At 31.6% G+C, this 24,867-nt stretch overlaps 1 protein-coding gene, 1 long non-coding RNA gene and 1 other non-coding gene across 7 annotated transcripts; 2 read left to right on the top strand and 1 right to left on the bottom strand.

The window, feature by feature from the left end:
* Positions 1-927: 927 nt before the first annotated feature.
* LOC11435331 (uncharacterized) lies at positions 928-1,476 on the bottom strand. The gene is made up of 2 exons (XR_003011940.2): positions 1,248-1,476; positions 928-1,134 (listed from the first exon to the last, which is right to left on the bottom strand). It is a non-coding gene; the product is annotated as an uncharacterized lncRNA (long non-coding RNA).
* A 13,285-nt stretch (positions 1,477-14,761) lies between these two features.
* Positions 14,762-14,834, top strand: TRNAF-GAA (transfer RNA phenylalanine (anticodon GAA)). Its single transcript has one exon. It is a non-coding gene; the product is annotated as a tRNA-Phe (tRNA).
* Positions 14,835-19,142: 4,308 nt separating this feature from the next.
* On the top strand, positions 19,143-24,867 carry LOC11436413 (pentatricopeptide repeat-containing protein At2g30780). Of its 5 annotated transcripts, XM_024784599.2 has the most exons (6): positions 19,143-19,311; positions 19,909-20,175; positions 20,266-20,796; positions 21,532-22,343; positions 22,421-23,429; positions 24,296-24,867. In XM_024784599.2, exons 2-5 carry the CDS (start codon positions 19,918-19,920, stop codon positions 22,452-22,454), a joined length of 1,635 nt encoding a protein of 544 aa, XP_024640367.1. In that variant the 5' UTR covers positions 19,143-19,311; positions 19,909-19,917; the 3' UTR covers positions 22,455-23,429; positions 24,296-24,867. The 5 variants fall into 5 exon arrangements, with proteins under 5 accessions (XP_024640367.1, XP_039690355.1, XP_024640365.1 ...); XM_039834421.1 differs by having other exon boundaries at positions 21,532-23,364; positions 24,468-24,867; XM_024784597.2 differs by having other exon boundaries at positions 21,532-23,364.

The raw sequence follows: 24,867 nt of genomic DNA, 5'->3' as shown, positions 1-24,867 counted from the left end.
AATTTTTCAACACAAATGGCAGAAGGTAAAATTTATGTGTGGCTTAAGTGAATGTAAAATAAACTTTGTTGTGTACAACAACTTAATTGTTATATATGTAAACTCTCGCTACCAACATGAGAACCTCTTTAATAGGCGATCTGTAAGTGCATGTAAAATCATGTTTGATAGAAAGTAAAATCAATTATGATATGAATCACGGTAAAATCATCATCATATCATAATGCTAGTCAAGTGTTTTGGTTGAACTGGTTTGATTAAAGTATCAATGATAACTGGTGTTTGACAAATATAATCCCACAATAAATTGTATTGTTTGGTGCTTTGATAGACTTTTCATGTTGTTATGTGTAGGCTTGATCTCTAAGATTTTCTTGGTTTTATAGAGTCTTGTGTTGGAGATCTCAGAGCATTTTTTTTTCCTTGGTTAGCAACAATGCTTGTGCTAACTTGTAATTGTACATTTTATTCTCCCATTTGTACACATCTTATGTTTTGAATGTGATCAGAGTCCTCATTTGAATTTCGATATCTTAGGTGAATCTAGAGAATGGTGCCCTTAAAAAAAGTGACAGCTTTTAAAATTGTTTAAATATCTCTTTGAATTTTTTGTTCTAAAATCATTAATAACTCGTTCATAATCGAGGTTCTTTAAAAAATTATTTTCAATTGAAATCAAAGCAAGACTATATAATTTATATTGTAATATTGTAGATCTCAAATAAGATTTTAACAATTTCAATTTAGAATATTTAGTATTATTTTATATGTTTGGGTCAAAATTAATTTTCGTCACCGCACAACCAAACATACGTTTAGTTGACTTATTTCATTTCTTCACCATCATCTTAGAGTAAGAAACTATAATTGCAAGGAATATGATATTAGGACAAAAAAAATACAACTTTTGGACGCTAACACAATAACTAAGCAACATCTCTTGAAATATTTCAATTTAAGACATATTGAACGGTACTTTGGCTTAGTACGCATATAATCAATTAAACATTCCAGCACATACACATTTGTAATTTTCGCACTTATGAACATAAAAAATCATACAATATTCTTTGTGACAATCTTCATCTCTTTTTTGTTTGAAACAATCTTCATCTCTTATACATTCACAATTTCCTATAATGAAAAAAAAAAAAGAACAAAATAATGTTACTAAAAATATGATAAAAGAGTGTGTACGAACTATGAAGTAAAGAAGATAATTTGAGAAGGATAAAAAGATTGCTTACCTCCGATGTCTTCTGCTGCAACAAGAAATAAGAAAAGAAATAAAATCATAACATAAACAAATTTGATAATTTCTGCCATATCTTTTTTTCCTCTTTACATGCAGACAAACAGGATATGATTTGATCTCTTTATAATGTATAAAGTCCACACTCTTCTATAAATAATTAAGTAGTTTTTAGCATTTACGAAGTTGTAAGAACCCTTCATAAAATTATAATAACTATTAAATGTATCTTAACTATATTTGCGTATTGTGTTTGTCGCATTAGCACACTTAGTATGGAACATAACCAACTGTCCCATCATAAATATTCTTTTTTTAACTAACTTTTCAGCACTTTTTTGACCTCTCATGTTAGTCAAGAGAAAGATTATAATGTTGGACCATGGTAAATTTATTTATAGGGATAATGCACCGATGTTTAAGGAACCTACTTATGCATAAATATTCTCGTGAACTTAGCTTAGTTGGTAGGGATATTGCATATTATACGTAGGGATCAGAGTTTGAACTTCGGACACCCTACTTCTTCATATTTAAAATATGGGAGCTCTAGTCACCAGACTACTTGATCCAAAAAAGAACCTTTTGTAATTTTCACTTTATTTATTTGGCTTAATAGCTGTTTTAACTCCCTAACTTTTTCAAAGTTGCGATTTTAGCCCCCTAAGAAAAAAAACTACAAAACCGCCCCTTAAGTTTTGCATGTGTGACAGTTTTGACATCCAAGACCAATTTTGACTCGGTCTACGCTGACGTGGCACCCTAAGTGAGGTGCCACATGTTATTTTTTTCTACCAAAAATTGGCCTTGGGGGGCCAAAACTGCTACAGTTGCAAAACTTAGGGGGTGATTTTGTAGTTTTTTTCTTAAGGGGCCAAAATCACAACTTCGTGAAAGTTAAGGGGCGAAAACTGCTATTAAGCTTATTTATTTTTATGATGAAATTGTTCTATAGAAAAAGAATGTGCATTTACTTTTGTAATTGCATGATTTTTTTTACCTACATTCTCATTTGCATCAAATATACGATTCATATTTATTTACAAAATAATGTTATATTGAATGTAAACTAAAATTCTCTTCTTGAAATGATTAATATACACTATCAAACCATGTTTTAAGAAGAGTTAATTTTCAATTGAATTTACAAAAAAAAAAAAAAAAAACTACACATGTTACTTTGATTAAAAAATAGAACCTTTTAACTTGATGATTAGAGACATTCTATCTCTTTCTCTTTTGTGAGCCGTCACCAAAACCTTAGTTTATTCTCAAAGATGGATTCGGAAATTTGAGTAGGTGGGATCAATGTCATATCATTAAAATTTATATAAAAATATATAAATATGTAAATGATAAATATTTATATAAGTTATATTTATAATTGCTCTTAAATGTTGATCTTTTTTCATTTCTAACTTATTAAAAAATATAACATTGATTAATTATTTTTCCAACCAATGAACGTCGTCAATCATAAGTCATTTTTCAACAAATATAAAGAGTAGTTTATAGTATAATAGTAGTTTTAGGGTCTTGCTAACAAATGTCGTAAGAACATTGAATAAGGATTTCATAAAAGAAAATTTTATCTAAAAAATACAAATTATTTTAATCAGTTTAATAATTACAACACTTTTTTTTTATGTAAAATAACTTTTTGTTTACTAAATTAATACCCTTACAACACTCATTATCATCTTTATTAGTCTTGTAATTTGTTATAATGTTATAAATGAATTATATGAAGACAATAATAATATATAAGTGGGGCCAAATTGCATAAATATCAAAATGTTGGTTAAAAAACATGATAGGCAAGAGGGGTCAGCTGACCCTATTGCCCTCACCCTCAATTTGTGGTTGTTTCTTCTCCTTCATCCATCAAAGAGAGGTGGTTTTGGGTGTATATCTAACTCGTTTTTCTCTTTCCTTTTTATTGAAATAAGTGATTTTCACATCTATTTCGTTTTTTATTTTGTGATTTCGTCATATTAGTGCGACGTTGGTTCGTTTGTTGTCTTTGTGCGGCGTTGTTTGTCTTTCTTGTTTCATTCGGGTATTTGTTCGGTTCAAATTATCAGATTAGCTTCAATCTAGTGTAGATCTAATTAATGATTTTGTCGTCGTCCACATTGCAGTTCTGGAGACTTGAATACAACTATATGTGTAGGTTTTTGTACTTTGTCGTTTTATGCTATTAACATGGATACTGTGAGTTTGTTCGCAGATTCATCCTTTTTATTTTTAGTGAATTTGCATTATATCGACTATCGATCTACTATATCAATATAAATGAATGAATATAATTTATTTTTGTCAAAAAAAATGTTACTTTGATTAAAAAAATCAGACGACGTTTATTTTTAAGTGTCGTTAGGCGTAATAAAAAATACATCAAATGCCAGCACTTGAAAACACCATATATGAATGGTCTAGTGACAAACTGAATTTCCCTTTGCACATTCGTACAAACAATTCAAAAGAAAAAATTCTTTTTAAAATACTCTAAGAGTGTGTTTGGATTAGAGAATTTTTTGAGGGAATGTAATGTTTTGAGGGAATTCAACTACTTTGAGGTGAATTCAAATAATAGAATTCACCTTAGAGTAGTTGAATTCCCTCAAAATATTACATTCCTTCAAAACATTCCCTCATCCAAACACACTTTAACTGAAATATAAACAAACTTAGAAATTTCGGTCATGTTTTACCTCTTGGCATATAAAAAATTGAAAATAATTGTATCTCTTTATAGTGCATAAATTCCTTGTCCTCCTAAAAATAATTTAGTAGTTTTTAGCACTTATAGAGTTGTAAAAACCTTTCATAAAATCAAAATAGTTATCAAATGTATCTATCGTTGTTTTTATGACAAAAGTATATTGTTGTTGTGTTTGTCCCTTTGACACACTTATTAAGTAACTTGAAAAATATTCCCATAAGTTTAGCTCAGTTGGTAGAGATATTGCATATTATATGTAGGAGTCGGAGTTCAAATTCCAGACACCCCACTTCTCCTCATTTAATTGTGTGAACTTTAGTCACTAAACTACTTGACAAAAATAAAAATTAACTTGAAAAATTTGCTAATCATAAGAATGACACGACCTTTTCCTATATATATTTACAATCACCACCAAGAGTAATAAAAATACATTAAATGTAGATACTTCACAACACTCGTGCATAAAAGAAGTGGGTCTAGTTCCTTAAAAAAAAAGGAGTGGTCCAGTGAAAAATCTAAATTTACCATGGCACATCCATACGAAAAACTAGAAATTTTTATTTCTTAAAATACTCTCACGATTTTTTTTAATGTCCCCTAAAAAAAATCATGTTGCTTTTCGATTAGTATATATTATAATCTTAGCTAATTCTCATTTCATACTTTTTATTGGTTTATACAAAATACTATCTCCATTTCTTTTTAATTTAATTGTCACTTTTTAACATTTTACATAAACCAAGACAATCAATAAGTGTTACTACTTTTGATACAATTATTTTTACTTTTACTATAATGGCCTTATTAATTTAATATTTCATTTCATATGTTTCTTTCTCCGCAATAAATATCTAAGGGTAATATTGGTAAAACAACATTTAATGTTGCATTGAACTTTGAAAGTGACAGTTAAATAAGAAAGAAAAAAAAATCTTCAAAAATGACAATTAAAAAGGAACGGATGAGTAATACTTAGCCGCTAAACATTATAGTTTTGTAATTAATCCTAAATTGTTGTTGACATTTCTATAGGTCAATTGAGAAAGTGTAAGTTAACTACATTACATTGTGCATTAGAAGTGATATTTTTTACATGACTGTGTGACCCATAGGTTATAGAAAGTCTATAACCATTGTATGACAGAGTTAACGGTGTCATTTAATATGAAATGGATGAAGTATTACCTATATTTTAAAAACTCGCATAGCTTACTTGGAGAAAGTGTACCCAACATGATGACACCATCATTTAAGTCGATCAATGAGTGTCAACATCCTCATTAGTTTAAAACTCCAACATAAACATATGACTTGTGAGAGATGCTAGAAATTTGGAAGTAACCTTTAACACTTTATTTTTCAGCGATCTCTTGTTGTTTTGGAAGTAGCCTTCAACAACAAGAAAGTAGGACTAATGGGAATGATATTCCTAGACATATTAAGTAGGACTAATATGAATGATATTCCTAGACATATTAATAGGCGTGGTCTAGATCTGAGGTTCAAATCCTCTTAATGTTAACAATTTTTTAGTTGAGATAGTCCATGCAAGATTTTGTTTTCACTTTATTGAACCCCAACGGTATACGGTGGGATTGGTTTCCGACATTAATCGGGACAATTAAGTTTGATACCGAGTTTTCAAAATAATTTAATAATAGATTGTATGATTTAATTTTATTTTATCAGATAATTTATTTATTACTACTGATTTTTCTCCTTCAACATCCATTTTTGAAAAGGAAAATAGCCGCTTAAACATTATAATCATAAGAGCAAATTGTCTTTTAGTCTTTAAGGGTCACTCTTTCTCCTCCATAAGTTATATGAAATATATCGCTTCCGTAATAAATTTATATCGTTACATATTAATTTGACGGATTTTATACGGTGTAAGGACTATGACAAAAAAAGTAATATTTAGAGTAACTTTTATTTTTAATTTCGAAAGTATAGTAGCTCTCTTTTTTTCTGAAAGAGAAAGTATAGTAGTTTTTTTTTTACAAAAATAAATAATATTCATTCATTCAAATTAATAGAGTACATCGATACACTGCAAATTCGTTAACAACAAAAAAGATAAATTTGCGAACAAACTCACAACATCCATATTAATAACATAAAACGACAAGGTACAAAAGCCTACACATATGACTATATTCAAGTATCTGGAACACCTATGTCTCCGGATCTGCAACGTGAACGATGTCAAAATCATTGATTGGATCTGCACTAGATCGAAGCTGGTCTGACAATTGAATCGAACAAATACCTGAATAAAACAAGAAAGGCAAACAACGCCGCACAAAGACGATAAACAAATCAACATACCTCTTGTTAACAGATTGAGTGCATTGTATATATATACGTCTCGGAATTGAATTTGATAAGAGTGTATATACTTTGGGGTTTACTTAAAGTATCAATGATAACCGGTGTTTGAGAAATATAATCCACAAAAAATTTCAGGTTATATTGTTTGGTGTTTTGATTGGTTTTCCATGTTGTTATGTATAGGCTTGATCTCTAAGATTTTCTTGGTTATAGAGTCTATGTTGGAGATCTTAGAACAGTTTTTTCCATGGTTAGCAATACTGCCTATGCTTGAATGTGATAAGGGTTGTAGTTTGAATTTAGATGTCTTGGGTGAATTAAGAGAATGATACCCTTAAAAAAAGTGACAGCTTTTAAAATTGTTTAAATATCAGTCTCTTTGAATTTTTTTTAAAATCATTAATAATTCGTTCATAATCGAGATTCTTTAAAAAATTATTTACAATATATAATTTATATTGTAACATCGTAGATCTCAAATAAGATTTTAACAATTTCAATTTAGAAATCTTTCTTTCAACATATGAAAATATTTAGTATTATTATGCATGCATTAGGAAAACAATTAAAAGTCTTTTAAATACTAAATATCATATAACATGATAGTTAAAACATCTATAATTTTTTTTAATTTTTCCAATAAAATTTCACCATCGAGATCAAGAGAATTATCACGTTTTAGACAAGTTTCAAAATATTTACCACATGCTTTCGAGTTCCTATCATCGATCTAAGCTTTTCAATGCTAACTAAAAATCCAAAATGAATTTTATGTGTTACACCGCCTAAATTTTCTAATAAGTGAACTAATTGTTTGATTTTTTTGGTTACAAAAGAGGGCAAAGTCCAAAGAAAAAAAAAATTAAGAAATTAAACGGGCGTTTCTAGGCATACAAGTCCCGGAAATATCATCAAACAAAAGACTCTGAAGCTCACTAGGGGGAGTCTCCAGAATATGAAAATCTAGAAAATCCATCGAAATGCTGAAATTAGCAAGTCAATCAGCACTTATGTTGCCTTCACGCCAAGTATGGGTAATTTTGACAGTCCAACTCAAACTCAAAAGTTGTCGAATACGCCTGACCAAAGTAGGAGTCGTTCCACTAAAATTGCAATTTTCAGTAATCATGTCGACCAAGATCTTTGAGTCACTCTCCAGTATAAGATGAGTGTTATTCTCCCTCCATGCCATGTCCAAACCTAGGTACATGCCCCACATTTCAGCATGAAAAGCATCACACATTCCAATCTTCTTGAAGTAGCCTTTGATCCATCTTCCATCAGAGTCTCGAAGAAGCCCTCCACACCCTGCAAGAGTACCAGATCCCATCCAAGCACCATCACAATTAAGCTTAACCCAACCAATCGGAGGTCGCATCCAACCGATGTATATAGTTTCCTTTTGATGCGGACTTTTATGCACCAACTTCGTATTGTCTTCTATCTCTCTAGTAAACTTTTGAATTACCAGTGTTGGATTGCTTGGTCTTTGAAATCCTATTTCAAAAATAGATTTGTTTCGCCAATTCCACAAATACCAACATGTTGTCATGAAAGTAGTCTGCCAAGTAGCAGGATTATCTCCAATCCCTTTTTTATTAAGGTTGTTAAAAATCTACTCCATGCAATCAAAAGAGAAGAACTAATTGTTTGATCTATAGTATATTAAAAAATATAAGAAATCTTAAAATACTCCTTAGCAGACTCGAGGTTCAGTTGTGCCTCTTCAGACAAATTTTTCATCATAATATTTTTTTTTTTACAAATTTGCGTTTTTAAAAATGAACATAAATTTAATCTCGATTTAATTTACAATTTTTTCAACATATCAGTAACATTTACAAATCAAGATTCTCTATAATACGAGAATTTGAATAAAATTATAGACTTACAAGCAAGATAAAAATTATTTTCCAACTTAACTATTAAAGTTATTCTTATGGTGATGGGATTAGAAAGAATGTGTCATATGCTTGAATTTGAGGCCATGGTGATACCTCTAAAGTGCAGAGAGAAGAAGATAATATAAACGATACTCTTTGTTGAACTATTTCATTTCATCATCATCGTTTTCGAGTAAGAAACTATAATTGCAAGGAATATGATATTAGGAAGAAAAAAAATACAATTTTTGGATGCTAGCACAATAACTAAATGACATCTCTTGGAATATTTCAACTTAAGGTATATTGATCAGTACTTTTGCTAGCACAATAACTCGTTCTTCTCTACTGATCATTTTGTACTCTCTCGAGTCGTACACATAGAATCAACGAAACATTTCATCACATTCACATCCGGAATTTTTGCACTTGTGAACAGAAAAAATCGGACAAGATTCTTCCATACAATCTTCGTCTTCTACACATTCAAGATGTCCTATAATGAAAAAAGAGAGTAAAATAATGTTACTGAAAACACGATAAAGGAGTGCGTACGAACTATGAAGTAAAGAAGAAAATTTGAGAAGGATAAAAAGATGGCTTACCTCCAATGTCTTCTTCTGCTGCGACAAGGAATAAGGAAAGAAATAAAATCGTTAAACAAATAAATTTGATAATTTCAGCCATATTTTTTTTCCTCTTTGCATGCAGAAAAACTTAATATGATTTGATATCTTTATAATGAATAAAGTCCACACTCTCCTATAAATAGTTAAATAGTTTTTAGCATTTATGAAGTTGTAAAAACCCTTCACAAAATTATATCTTAAGTTTATATTCGTGTGTTGTGTTTGTCACATTAGCACACTTAGAAGCAACATTACCAACGGTCTAATCATAAGAATTCATTATGTTTTTACTAACTTTTCATCACTTTTTAACCTCTCATGCTAGTAAAGGGAAAGATCATATTTCTGGACCATGGTAAATTTATCTATGCACAAGTAGAACCTATTGTAATTTTCACTATTTATTTTTATAATGAAATTGTTCGATAAAAATGAATGTGTATTTAATTTTGTAATTGCATGATTTTTTTTTCTCTACATTCTCATTCACGTCAAATATATGACAAACTGAATTTCCCTTTGCACTTTCGTACAAACAATTCAAAAAAATTAATTCTTAAAATACCTTAACTGAAATATAAACAAGCTTAGAAATTTCGGTCATGATTTACCTCTTGGCATATAAAAAAATGAAAATAATTTTATCTCTTTACAGTGCATAAAAACCTTTCATAAAATTAAAATAGTTATCAAATGTATCTTAAGTATATGTTGTTTTGTGTTTGTCCCTTTAATATTGATAGAAAGGTACGTAGTAAAGAATAATTCTTGAGTGGACATAAAAGATTTGGACCCTCTATTTGGTTACATACACACAAAAGTGAACATGATATAATCATTTGAAAATTAATGATATTTAATTATTATTTCTTTTATCTTTTTCCTTTTTGTGTGTGTGACTGTGACCAAATAGAAGGTCCAAATCCTTGTGTCCACTCAAGAGTTTCTCCTAAAATCTAAAGATTCTTTTACCCTACGGTAGAAGTGACTACAAGGAAAACCACACTAGTGCTAGATTCTAAGTAAAATACTCCTCTTTGAAATTGTTTAAAGGGAAATGATTTTCAAACGTATATGCATAGTTTTAAAACTCGGCTCGGTCATCGACTCGATAGGGATACTGGGTCACTAGGTTAATGATTGAACCACTGTGTCATTGGTTGAACCGCATGACTGAATTGGATTAAACCGAATAACTCGGTAAGATGACCCGGTCTCAAGATTAAATTTTTATAGGTATTTAATCAGATTAAATCAGATTGAACCGATGACTCGGTCATTTAAAAACTAAAAAACTGACATGTAATGTGTATATTAATATTTATATATATGTAGATCTTCTAAAAAAACATATGTTGTGTATTATTTATTTTATGTGTTCTTTTTGGAAAAAATGAATATGTAATATAGTTACATATATAGGCTCTGTTTGGTAAAAATAGCGGATAGCTGATAAGTTAGCTGATAGTTTTTAGCTGATAAACTAGTTGATAGCTTTTAGCTGATAAGCTAACTGAAGTGTTTGGTAAAAATAGCGGTTCAACTAGCTGATAAATGTAAAATGACATAAAGGGTATTCTTAATTCATAATAAAAATTATATCATTTGTAATTTTGTAAACTAATTTTTCTTTAAAAAAATACTTTAAATTTATTAATTTAATATATCCTATGTATTATAAATTAAATTAAATTTTATTCACTAAAATTTTATCTTATATTTATTATCATTTAAGTGTTTCCACTTTATAAAAAAAATAACATTTACCTCAAAAACAAAAAAAAAAGGTAGCACTAATAGAGTAATACTAATAACAGAGAATAAAAAAAAAACACTTACCTAAAAAAAAAAAAAAGTAACACTAATAGAATAATAGTATTTTGTTTCGTAAAAAAAAAAACGAAGGTATATATTTTTTCAAAAAAAAAAAAAAGGTCAACTGATATATATACAAAAATTGGAATAATGGGATAGTAGTCTTTATTACGTAGCTTATTATAAAAATTATAATGGATAAAAATACAATTTAAATGAAATAATAAGGGTAAAATTGGAAGAAAAAGTGAGAAGCTATAAGCTATAAGCTCAAACGCTACTTGGAATAGCTTCTGAAAAATAGCTTATAAGCTCGTGAAATAAGCTATAAGCTCATGGTGAAAAAGTGTTACCAAACAGAACTTTTTTTATCAAACGAGCTTATAAGCTATAAGCTAAAAGCTAAAAGCTCTTTTTTGGGGTTAACCAAACAGACCCATATAGTATTATATTTCTTAACACAAACAAATAGTTGCTGCAGTGGTTAAGCTACTGTGATTCACTCTCACGTTCATGGTTCAGTTCCCACCACCTTCAAATTTTTCCAATTCGGATTTTTTCTACAAATTGGCATATAGAATTAGTATTAATTAATATTAAACCAAAAGTCAAAGTAGCTAAAGCATAGAAAATTAGTACTAACCAACATTAAACCAGAGTAATGATACATTAATACGTGTTAAATGGAATTTCTGTGAAAAGAATGTGTTAAATGGATTTATTAAATGACATTAAACATAAATTATTAATTAAACCGGCCGAATCATCGGTTTTTAGCGAATTTTACCGGTTTGTACCGATTTAATTACACAGCCGATTTGATATTTGAATCGAACCGAAACACCATCCGATTTCCGATCGGACCGGTTCAACCAGCCGGTCCGAGCCGGATTTTAAAACTATGCGTATATGTGGTGGTGTTTTTTCAATAAACTTGAAAACATTTATCATTTTAAATATATTATAGGAAAATTTATTTCTAATGTATAAAGTTTTAGTTCACTTATTTTAATAGTTGGCTTACATATGTTTTAAATCTAACTTTTAATTAAGATGAACAATCTTAAATAGTATTCCCTCCGTTCTATAATAGATAACTTGTTTGATAATGTGGATTGTTGATCTAACCTATTTTGATCATATTTTTTTTACTAATATACAAAGATGAATAATATAATATAAGATATTGTTGTATTCGTCTCGATGAATATTTTAAAAATATTAAATTTTCATAAGTTTTTCTAATTGAGAATTAAAGATATTAAAAATAAAAAAACATACATTGATATGTATGACAGAGTCAACCATATCACTTAATATGAAACATAGAGAACATTACCTATGTTTTAATAACTAGCAAAGCTTACTAGAAGGAAGTGTACCCTTCATGATGACACCATCATTTAAGGGTATGTTTGGTTGACCCCAAAAAAGAGCTTTTAGCTTTTAGCTTATAGCTTATAAGCTTGTTTGACAAAAAAAACTATGTTTGGTAACACTTTTTCACCATGAGCTTATAGCTTATTTCACGAGCTTATAAGCTATTTTTCAGAAGCTATTCCAAGTAGCGTTTGAGCTTATAGCTTATAGCTTCTCACTTTTTCTTCCAATTTTACCCTTATTATTTCATTTAAATTGTATTTTTATCCATTATAATTTTTATAATAAGCTACGTAATAAAGACTACTATCCCTTTATTCCAATTTTTGTATATATATCAGCTGGTTTTTTTTTTTTTTTTTGAAAAAATATATACCTTCGTTTTTTTTTTACGAAACAAAATAATATTATTCTATTAGTGTTACTTTTTTTTTTTTTGAGGTAAGTGTTATTTTCTTTATTCTCTGTTATTAGTATTACTCTATTAGTGCTACCTTTTTTTTTATTTTTGAGGTAAATGTTATTTTTTTTATAAAGTGGAAACACTTAAATGATAATAAATATAAGATAAAATTTTAGTTAATAAAAGTTAATTTAATTTATAATACATAGGATATATTAAATTAATAAATTTAAAGTATTTTTTTAAAGAAAAATTAGTTTACAAAATTACAAATACTTAAATTAATGATATAATTTTTATTATGAATTAATAATACCCTTTATGTCATTTTACATTTATCAGCTAGTTGAACCGCTATTTTTACCAAACACTTCAGTTAGCTTATCAGCTAAAAGCTATCAGCTAGCTTATCAGCTAAAAGCTATCAGCTATCCGCTATTTTTACCAAACAGAACCTAAGTCGATCAATGAGTGTTAATGTTAACATCCTCGTTAGTTTAAAACTCCGACATAAACAAACTCATGAGTTGTGAGAGATGCTAGAAATTTTGAAGTAGCCTTCAACACATATTTTCTAGTGATCTCTTATTGTTTTGGAAGTAGCCTTCAACGGCAAGAAAGTAGGACCAATGAGAATGTTTTTCTTTTTTGGCAAATAGTCTAGTGGCTAGAGTTCACATAATTTAATTGCGGAGAAGTGGAGTGTCCGGGATTCGAACCCCAGCTCCTGCATATAAAATGTGATATCCTTATCAACTGAACTAAACTTACGGGGATAGAACCAATGAGAATGTTATTCCTGACATATTATTACCGAAAAAATCATTCCAAAGAATGTAATTTTTTAATTTGAAACAACCCATTATTGAAATTAAGCTTGTATAATATAAGGGTCATGCACTTAAGGAAGCTAAAAGTGGAAATTTTAAGTCAAAAAGAACACTTTTTTAGCTTTTAATGTAATGACAACATAATTTTCAATACAAAATACTACTATATTTGACCCTTAACCAGCGTCCCGGAAGCACTGGTTAACATTTTTCTTAAATAATGAAACAAAGTTGATCTGTTTTTTCTTGATTAAACAATAATTATGTTAATTTAATAATAGAGTTCTTCGGAATTAGTTTAGTAATATAAGCTTGGTCTAGATCTGAGGTTCGAATCCTCAAACACTAACAATTTTTTAGTTAAAATGGTCTATATACAAGATTTTGTTTTTACTTCAATTGAACCCCCACCAATGTAAGGTGGGATTGATTTCCGACAATAATCAGCCCTTAAATTTGATACCGAGTCTCCAAAATAAATTTATATGATTTATTTTTATTTTATCAAAAATTTCATTTATTAGTAATTTTTCTCCTTCAACATCCATTTTTGAAAAATTAAAATAGCCATTAGCACACCTAATCATAAGAACAAATTATCATTCTTTAAGTGTCACTCTTTCTCCTATTTTCTTAAAGAGAAATGGTATTTGTACAACTAGTTTATGACAACTTTTGAACAACTTTCTCTCTCATACTCACATGATGTTGTTATCCTCTCTCTTCCTTTTTCTCTCTCCATTGTTTTTAACCGATACAATAAAAAGAGAAAAAAACAAAGTTGTCATGAAATAGATGTACAAATATCATTGCTCTTTCTTAAACTATATAAACATAATACATAATTCTTAGCCGTGAAAAAATCGTCAAGTTAATGCATAGGTTATATGAAATATGTCACTTCGGTAATATCTCATAAATTTATATCGATACATATTAATTTGACGGATTTTATACATTGTAAGGACCAGTGGCGGAGGCTTATATGGGCTGAGGTGGGCCACGACCCACCCAAAAAAAAAATTAAAAAAATAAAATTCTCTATAGGGAAACTACAAAAATACCCCAGCTTGATTTATTTTTCTAAAATGGACCACTAAGCATTTCCAACCTTTTTACACGTTAGACACAACTTCTTCTCCCTCTTTGGAATGAGAGTGCATGTTACAGTTCTATGTAAACTTGTTTCCCAAATATGTATAGCTCTGAATTAAGATTTTGTTTACTTTAGTTATGTTATATTGATAAAGTTTATATATTATAAATAATTTGTTAGCCCACCCTCGATATTTTTTCTAGCTCCGTCACTGGTAAGGTTATGACAAAAAAAAGTGATATTTAGAATAACTTTTATTTTTAATTTTCGAAAGTATAGCAGCCCTTATTAAAGGATTGAATTCACTGTAATTCTGTCATGGATGTGATTTAATCATTTTATAGGCCTCGTGGTTGAATTTGGTAGTCTGTTTCGAGTAATTAATTTATTAGCATACAAAACTTTCAAATAGCGGGGATAGCTCAGTTGGGAGAGCGTCAGACTGAAGATCTGAAGGTCGCGTGTTCGATCCACGCTCACCGCATTTTTTATTTTTTGGTTTTTCTTTTCATTTTTCAGTCGAAGCTTCTCCTTATGATATTCAAGAATTATCATCATAAATTGTACTAATAAATGAGCACACTCTACAAGTTTGGTTTTTAAATGAAAAGTGTTTTTTTTATTCAAAATAAAAAATGAAAAGTGTTTTTTATAAGATAATGATTCCATCTGTTATAAATAAAAAAAATTATCTTTACTTTGTATTTTTAAAACTGATTTAAATAAAATCTTAGTTAAAAATAGTATAATGTAAACCATAAATAAAATCTTACTTAAAATCTTATTTTTAAAATTTTACTTAAATCACACTCAATTGATTTTCTTTCATTCTAAGAAATTAACATGACCGTCGAAGTCATTCATTTTAATCAGAATCAACACCACCAACTACATACTCAAACCACAAATATATAATGTAAAAAATACACATCTTGTTCATTCTTCACAAATTAAATATGACTTTTGAATGCATGTCATGTGATATTGAATATGATATATGTTAAAGATTGTAAGATTTAACTCTTTTATCTTGAAACGTACCCTTTGTATGTTTGTTTTGGTAGCGGTCGGGGTTTGAACCCTAGTGACAACATATCCCTTGTATGTTTGTTTTGGTAGTGGCTGGGATTTGAACCCCGAACCTTGCACATATACAATGCATTGTCCATACCAATTGAGTTTAGCTCACGAGGGCCTTTGTATGTTTGTTTGAAAGTTTTTTTTTTTTTTTTTACCAAAGCAAACTTAACTGATATCAGTAATTAAAATAGTGTCAATACAGGGAGGAAAAATCTCAAAAACATGGCGACTAGGCCAAGAACATGCCGTCATAGCAATCGTATGAGCAGCCATGTTCGCTTGATTCTAACAAACTTCACCTCAAAGTTGAAAAATAAAGCTAACATAGACTTAATGGTAGATATTATAACATTAAACTCTGAAGCACCACTACTTTGGGAAGAAACGCGATCCACAAGAGTACGAGAATCCGTCTCAAAAACGACCTTATCCCAACCTTTTGCAATAGCGACTTGAATTGCTTCTTGCAATACCAGAGCTTCCCCTTCAAGGACTGAGATATGTGCAGACATCTTTGTCGAATGACCAGCAACAAACACGCTTTCTGCATTACTAAATCAACAACCTGTCGTCGAAATTCATATGGAGCTATGGAATGCAACACCAACATTGCACTTCATCCATCTGTGAGTAAGCTTTTCCCAACGAACCTGCACGGGCAAGGGGGTATTTACATGCCGACCTGAACTGCTCACCTCTTGGGCAAGTTTTCGTTGCTGCCAATTGCTCAAAGCTAACCTCCCAATTTTCAATGGTGTGTCACGACTAGAGTTCCACACAACATTATTATGTGCTGCCCATAACTGCCATAGCATAACCGCAATGCAACCACCCGCATCAGCACTCTCCGTACAACAAATATAAAAAATAAGCTCCGACAGGGACTGAAATAAATTAACCCTCGGTAGCAGCACAACCGAAAGACCGGTAGAAAACCAACTCTCCCTAGCTACTTCACATTCAACAAAAGCATGCCAATATGTTTCCTCCTCGTAGTCACACCACAGACAGATATTGGTGCATGACACATGACGTTGGTTCAGATTGACACGAGTTGGGATACAACCCTGCAAATCTGCCACAACAGGTTTCACACTTTGTGAGGGCATGGAGTTTCCAAAGGGCATTCCACTCTTCATGTACACGGTAATGTGTCGACGGCACAACTTCCCGAACAACAATGTGATACCCAGATCTTACTGAATACAACCCATTACTCTCCTCTTGCCACACAACTTTGTCCTCTTGCACTGATGGAAACAACGATGTCTGAATAACAACATGTGCCCCTTCAGAAGAAAACAATTCAGTAACCTTATCAACATCCCAATCATCCACTCCCTCAATCAGTAAATCTGACAAAAATAAATCATACACTCCTTGGTTTTGAGGAGCTGGGAGCCACTACACAACCAAGGATCTCCCATAACTCGGATGTGTGATCCATCACCTATACTCCACCTACATCCACGTGAAAGAATTTGTCGCGACATCCATATAATTCGCCAAGCATAACTTGGATTAAAACCAAACTTAGCATCAAGAAAAGATGTTATAGGGAAATACCTTGCTTTGAATATTTGAGAGATCAATGATGGCGGGTTCGTTAAGAAATTCCATCCTTGCTATGTGACCATTGCCAAATTAAAAGCTTGAAAATTGCAAAAATCCATACCACCAAGAGCTTTAGGACATGCTAACCTCTCTCATGCCATCCATTTGATACCACCATTACCACCACCGCCACCCCACCAGAAAGAATTCAACATCATCTCAATGTCATTAATAACCGTTCTTGGAAGCACATAAATACTCATAATGTATGAGGGGATGGATTGTAACACAAATTTAATCATTACTTCCTTACCGGCTTTCGACAATGCGCGCCCTCTCCAAGAGTTGATTTTCTGCCAAATTCGATCTTTAATATACGCAAAGGTAGTTGTTTTACTCCTCCCAATCATCGACGTCAACCCCAAATATTTGCCAGTTCCCAACACTAACCGAACCCCCAAGATGCGCGCCAGATCCTCTTGGGCCACATGACTCATATTTCGGGTGAAATACACCTCAAATTTAGTTAAATTAATTTATTGACTTGACGCCTCTATGTACGTGTGCAAAATATGAATCAAATTATTAACCTCGGTCACATTTTCTCTACAGAACAAGAAACTGTCATATGCAAAGAGAAGATGAGAAACCACTGGAGCTCCACGACAAACACAGATATCATGAAGGTCTCGTCTCCCAACCGCCTAATGTATGAGAGCACATAAACCTTCCGCTACCATACTAAACAAATACGATGATAAAGGATCTCCTTGCCGAAGACCCCGACCAGTAATAATAGGTCCAACCCTGTTAAAATTCATCAATATAGAATAGGTCGCCGAACTCACACACATCATCATCCAACGAATCCATTTATCATCAAATCCCATCTATATCAGAACACCTTTAATGAAGCCCCAATCAACACGATCACATGCTTTACTGATATTAATCTTTAGAGCGAGCTCACCCCTCCAACCCTTCGTCTTCCTTTTCATAACATTAATAATTTCCGTAGCAATAAGAGCGTTATCCACAATCGACCTTCCTTCAAGGAGAAAGTTACACAAACAACGTCGATTAATATATCAACGATGATAAATAGTAAGGGTGTTTAAAAAAACCAAAACATTGAACCGAACTACTGAACCGCACGGAACCAAACTGTTATTGAACCAAACCAATTTGTAAGAGTTCAGAACTGAACCATATGAAAAGGATTGGTTATTAACCGAATAATTTAAAAAAAAATTGAACTGAAATTTAATAGGGAACATGTTTATCCCTTCCAGGGAGAGCTAAAATTGCTTATGGAAAACGTGTGGCTAGAATTATAAGTAGAACGCGAAATCGCTTCTAAAGGATCAATTGATTAAAAAAAAAACGTTTACCACCACCAACAACGCCGAATTGTGAATGAAGAAGGTGTTGAAGGCAATTGAAAATCAAATTCAATTTACCAGGTTAGAAATTGGGGGAAAAAGAACGAAGGTGTTGAAGGCAATTGAAAATACAAAATTCAAAATAAAAAATCAGTTTACTAGGTTAGAAATTGGGGGAAAAAGAAATAAGAGTAAGAACCCTAATTTAGAAAGTGTTCTGAATTTTCGAAATAGAAGAAGAAGATTGAAGAATGAAAAGTGAAATAAAAAATTGAATGAATGATATTTGGATTTACAGAGAAGAGAAGAAAAGGAAGAAGATCCATACAGATGGTGAGATGTGAATAACATATTGAAAAAAGTTCAGATTAGTTATTGGTTAAAGAATTGGTTCGAATAACTAATTCAGTTTCGTTCAAATAAACTGAAAAAATGGTTCAGTTTGATAAACACACATTTTTGGTTTTTTTTTTTTTTTTTGGTGAACACAGTTTTGGTTATAAACCAAATTTTGCCCATCCCTAATAAATAGGGTTCGTTTGTTTGGGATTTTTTTCCAAAAAAAAATATATTTTTTATTTTTGTACTGTTTGTTTCAGATTTAAAAAAAAAATCATTTTTAGTCTCAAAACGAAAATTCCACTTAATTTAACAAAGAATTATTTTTTTCTTCAAAAAAAAAAAGAAATTTTTTAAATTGGTCCACCACTCCACCTAACTTAAAAATTGTTTTTAATAAATTAAAAACTATTTAAACAAAATGCACTAATTTGTCCAAAAAAAAAAACACACACTAAACTCTATCTTCCATCTCATAAGTCATAACGCCCTTCTCAGCCGTCGCCGCCACCGCCACCGCCACCGCCACGTCGAGCCTTGCCGCGACCACCATCTACAACCTTCCTGCTTCAACCTTCTCTGGTTTTTCTATTCTCATTCCCATTAGTGAGTAAATTTCCTCTTCCTCTTCTTATTTGATTTCGTGATTTTGCGTTCTGTAACCTGTGTTGTGGATTTCGAGAATTTTGCAACATGCAATTCATGGCTTCAGAAAGAGAATATCAATAAATTCACATTATAGACTCTGGTTTACATTCATTTCTTTAATTTGTTGCTGGATGAACACAAACTGTTTGATAAATGTTCTTGTAAGTGATTATTTGATAAATCTACTCTAGTGTTATTTCATATGAATTGGGTAAGGGAATGACTTCAAGATGGCATCCTTACCTCGTGCATTTGTCGCAAAGTTACAATGTGTTGTTAGTCATGTTTGGTAAATTTGACAAACTTGATACAAAAATATGTATATTCGATGTCTGTTTGACAATATTGTTGGCATGAAGGGTGAATTTACTGTATCTGTCTCGAATTTTAGTAATAGATTCCGTGATTCCAGAATCACTTATAAATTTCATATTCTAGAGGATTGGCTTATATGTATGTATTGGTTATCCTCAAAACTCGTCACCTTTTCTTACATGAATATGTGCATTATAAATTACTACATTGAAATTCTAAGAGCCACTATTTGATTATTAGACAGCCAAAATGCAAGGAGGATTGCGATCATTTTTGTCAGACAGGAATGTCATTAAAAATGCTGTTTTGCAACGAGTCTGCATGGTGAATCCCCTGTTGCAGCCAGTTGCCTTTTCACGGTTTGAGTCTGCTACACCTGCTCGTATTGAGGAGCATGGTTTCGAGAGCACCACAATTTCAGACATCTTGCAAGGAAAAGGTAAAGGCGCTGATGGTTCCCGGCTTTGGTGCACCACAGATGACACTGTTTATGATGCTGTGAAATCGGTAATGCATTTTGTTGGAACTGTTTTTGCAATTAATTTATAAGTGTTTACGTGAAATTGATGTAGCTCACTAAAAATGACATTGTTGCAGATGACACAAAACAATGCTGGAGCTTTGGTGGTCGTGAAACCAGGGGAGGAGAAATCAATTGCTGGAATTATTACAGAAAGAGGTACCAAATGTTCACACAGTTATCCTTCACCATCAACAATGAAACATTTTTGGAGATTCACTTTGAAAGCATCAAAATCTTCCAAATTCAACGAATTGCATACCCTTTCAAATCCCACATTCATCAAACAATATTCGAATTCGAATACGCCGCAAAATCCAAACAAGGTCTTAGACCTAGTTTCATTTCTCAAACCTTCAACATCCATTCCAAATCCAGAATCCACCGAACAAATACCAAACCACGTCTTAGACCTTGTTTCATTGTTCAAACCTCCAAATCAAGAGGACAAAGTCGCAATTTTGACGAAAGATTTGATTTGTGTAGCTTCTGATTCTGTTAGGGTTTCATCTATTTTGGATCAGAATTCTGAATATTTGATTGGATCTCACCCTGTTTATATTCAACTTTTGAATCAATTGAATTCAAAACCTTCCCTTTTACTTGAGGTATCATCGTCATTCCAATTTATTAGATTCTTAGTTTCAAAGCAATGCAATTGTAGTTTGTTCTAATTCCATTATTATACATTGCAATACTTAGGCCTGTTTGATTAACTTATTTTAGACCGTTTGGATTGTCTGATTATGTTCATAAGCTGTTTTCAGCTTATTTTCATTGGATCTCCAAGTTAGGTTATTAAAACAGTTTATTGCTTATACCAAAATAATTTAGTTTTATATTTTGTTATTGAAACCATAAGGGCTGAACATGATAAGGGCTTATGCTATAAGCTGCCAAATAAGCCATTTATTCAAACTGGGTTTTAATACTAAGGGCTTGTATGTATTGGCTTATTTGGCCTTATCTACTGGCATAAGTTTTGTGAGACTGTTTGGAAGAACTTTTTAAAACAACTAATTACATTTTTCAGCTTATTTTTTATATGTTCTCCAAGATAACTTGTGAAAACAGCTTATAGCATATACAAAAACAATTCAACTTTATTTTATCAGGTGCTATAATAATAGTTTATGTAAGTGTATACATAAGGGCTTATCATGATAAGTGCTTGTGCTATAAGCTGCAAATAAGTTGTTTATCCAAACATGCCCTGAATAGGAACCGATAGCGATTTGTTTAAATTCTGGTAAAATAGCCCTATAGCTTCTATTTAACAACATTGAATTAAAGTAAATAAATGTTACTTACGCTTTGTGTTGTTAAAAAAAATCAACTTTCAGGTGATTAATTGGAGAAGGAAGCGAAAGCTATCTTTTTCTGATGCTTGCAGGAATTCCATGCATGCACATGAGTATTCAAAGGGCATTAAAGCGGCAGGAAGATCTAGGAATATTGATCTTGCTGTGGAGCTATTTAAGGAGGCAGAATTTAAGGGTTTGAAGATAACCAGCACTTACAATGCACTAATGGGTGCTTATATGTTCAATGGTCTTTCTGATAAATGCTACTCTTTGTTTCTCGACATGAAAAAGGATCCAACTTGCTATCCTTCTGTTGCTACGTACAATATTGTTATATCTGTTTTTGGTCGCTTGATGCTCACTGATCACATGGAAGCAACATTTAAGGAGATGAACGAGTTACCCCTTGCACCTAATATATCCACTTATAATTATTTAATTGGTGGATATATCTCCACTTGGATGTGGGGTGATATGGAGAGAGTTTTTCAAGTGTTAAATTCAGGCCCTGTTGAGCCTAATGTGAAAACTTACCTGTTAATGATTCGTGGTTATGCACACTTGGGTAATCTGGAGAAGATGGAAAAGATATATTCGCTGGTAAAGGATAATGTAAACGACATACCAATTATCAGGGTTATGATATGTGCCTATTGTAAAAGTTCTGATGCAGATAAAATGAATAAAGTAAAGGCGTTGTTAAAGTTGATCCCTGAAAAAGAATACAGGCCATGGTTAAATGTGTTGTTGATTAAGCTTTATGCCGAGGAAAACTGTTTGGAGGAAATGGATAATGCAATAAATGAGGCATTTAAGCGCAGAACCGTTGTAACGACCATGGGTATTATGAGGTGCATAATTACAGCTTATTTTCGGAACAATGCGATAGAAAGCCTTGAAAAATTCACCATACGTTCTGTACTTGCAGGGTGGAGAATGTGCTACTCCTTATATCATTCTAAGCTGGTCATGTATGGTTCACAAAAGAACCTTAGAGAAATGCAAAATGTCCTTGAGGAAATGGATAGCGTCAACATGCAACGCACCAAGAAAACACTGTGGATAATGTACAAAGCTTACTGGAGTTGTGGTCAGAGATCCTTGGTTTTGAAAATATTGGGACAAATGTTCAAGCATGGTCATGAAGTTCCCATTGATGCATTTCCATCATAATTTATATTGCTGAGGTGCATCGCATATGTCGTTACCGTAGCTATAAACATGTTCTGTAGATAAACACGAAGATGTTCCTGAATTTGTCTACAGTTTTAGGAAAAATGGCATGCAACTCGTTGAATATATTTGATTATTGGATTGGATTGCATTCAAAGGAATTTCTGTAAACATGGTTATACACGATCTTTCTATTAGATATTTTTCTTGCCAAATGGATTTCTTCAATGGGGGGTTACCATCTCAAATAATATGTAGGTATGCATCAATTTGCTGCTGGTACTAAAAGCAATCCTTGTAAGGGTGAATTTACAGTTTTGAGGTCTAATTTTTCTGAAATGAACGCACCACTCACCAAATACCATTAAGATTGAATGAGAACATGGCCTCTGTTGTGATGGAATGTGATTGTGAAAATGGAGGTAAATTAGACAGTCCTGATCCAAAACCATTTGTTAGCTGCAGTTCATGAGATGTCAGAGAAGCAAACATGTACAACAAATTTATTCATTCCATCTTCTTAGAGTGTGATGGCTTCATATGTTGTCAATGACTGCCACTGCTAGAGACATCATTCAATTTTGATTGAGGTGATGGAAGCTGCAGAATCAAGTTTGTCTGAAAAGAATGTGGAAAAGACAACTGGCTGTACCAGTTGCTTTTGAAAATTGGAAAATGAGATTGGAGGAGTTCATGCAGGTAATGGTCAAGAGTGCTGAAGAAACTCATGCTCTTGAGATTGTTTTTAATGTCAAAGTCCGTAGGTATGCCTTTATTGATTTTTTTTTGAATTATCCATTCTGAATCTTTAGATTTTGATAAGCATAAAATTTTTCTAATCAAATCAAATCTAATATATACATTATAATGATGCAGTGACTCTATAAATTGTGTCTTGATATAAACATTATTCCTTGATATAATGTTTTCATTAACGTTATCTTTTGTTGACAAATCAGTTTGGTTAATTTTTTTCCTTTGATAATGTTTCTGTTATAGTTTGTCCTGGTTTTTGTGCTGAATTCAGATTAATATAAAGGTCAGATAATCATAAACATGTTACTAAAGTACACACCCATACAAATGTCTGTGTGTGTGTGTATTTTGGAAAAAGTAAACTCATTAAATAACAACACAATTATCAGAACAATGTTTAGATAAAATACCCAAAACAAAAACGTCATAGACCTCCCAGATAGAGATCCTCATCTTTCGTTAAATTAAACATGTTCTGCCCCTTGGTCTCAAACACTATATCTTCCATACGCTTCAACTCTGCAAATTGCAGAGGTTAAAAATTTCTGTTGCAATTTTTTTTATATTGTCGGTGCATAGTAATTAGTCTATATATTTTAATGTATATATAAAGATGTTACAGTTTTCTTATTTACTTATATGCCTATTAAGAATGATATTTTGGATGAATTATACTTGATACAAATCTTAGCCAAATTTGTTTGTTAAATAAGTCGGGATTAATGTGGAGCATCCCATAAATTTTTCAATGTCCCCTATCTTATTCCCTCCTTTACTAACCCAAGCTTAGTGCGTTTACGTAATGCTTATCATCCATATTAAGTTTCTTGTTAATCTTTGTTGAAGTGTAACTTGGTTTCTTGTCCACCATCAGGAGATAGATACTTGAAACCATGGATAATTCCACTACCCAAAGTCAGTAAATGAAAGGTGCCATATTCTAGCCGGTGATTGTTTATGGGATGTGATGACAAATGAAAAACTTGTGATGTTACTCAAAAATGAATCCTTCTCTGGCTAGAAAAATGACAATGATTTATCAACAGGACTAGGCAATGTAATCGATCCTGCTGCTCAGTATGCTAGAGTTCTACCAAAATTTGCCTTTCAAAGAGGAGGCAAAGATTCGGACTTGAAGGCTCAGACAATTCAAGAGAAAAGCATATTTACAGCCATACTACATTTTTTCTTCTTCAAGTATCAGGCAAAGATAATACTCTTCTTTAGGAATGTTTATGGCTATACTACATTTTTTCTTCAAGTGTTTCTCAATTGCAGCATATTTTATTTAGCTCTTCAGTTTTTCATGGGTTCTAATCCATTTTACAACTTAATTACATACAGTTCTGGAATAGCTCAGCTTAAGATGAGAATGTTAATTACTTAATGATGTCAAATTTTTATGTGATTATCTAGACAAATAATAAAAACAGCATAGATTATTCA

The sequence above is a fragment of the Medicago truncatula genome, chromosome 5 (genome assembly GCF_003473485.1).
Source record: "Medicago truncatula cultivar Jemalong A17 chromosome 5, MtrunA17r5.0-ANR, whole genome shotgun sequence".
NCBI lineage: Eukaryota > Viridiplantae > Streptophyta > Magnoliopsida > Fabales > Fabaceae > Medicago > Medicago truncatula.
Note: the sequence above shows the minus strand (reverse complement) of the source record. Positions and strands in the feature narration are given on the sequence as shown.

Excerpts from the sequence above, each read along its gene's own strand:
- LOC11436413 (XM_039834421.1), top strand. The coding sequence starts at position 19,918 with ATGCAAGGAGGATTGCGATCATTTTTGTCAGACAGGAATGTCATTAAA. Across the intron at positions 20,176-20,265 it reads TTTATGATGCTGTGAAATCG|ATGACACAAAACAATGCTGG; the intron begins GTAATGCATTTT and ends ACATTGTTGCAG. Across the intron at positions 20,797-21,531 it reads AACCTTCCCTTTTACTTGAG|GTGATTAATTGGAGAAGGAA; the intron begins GTATCATCGTCA and ends ATCAACTTTCAG.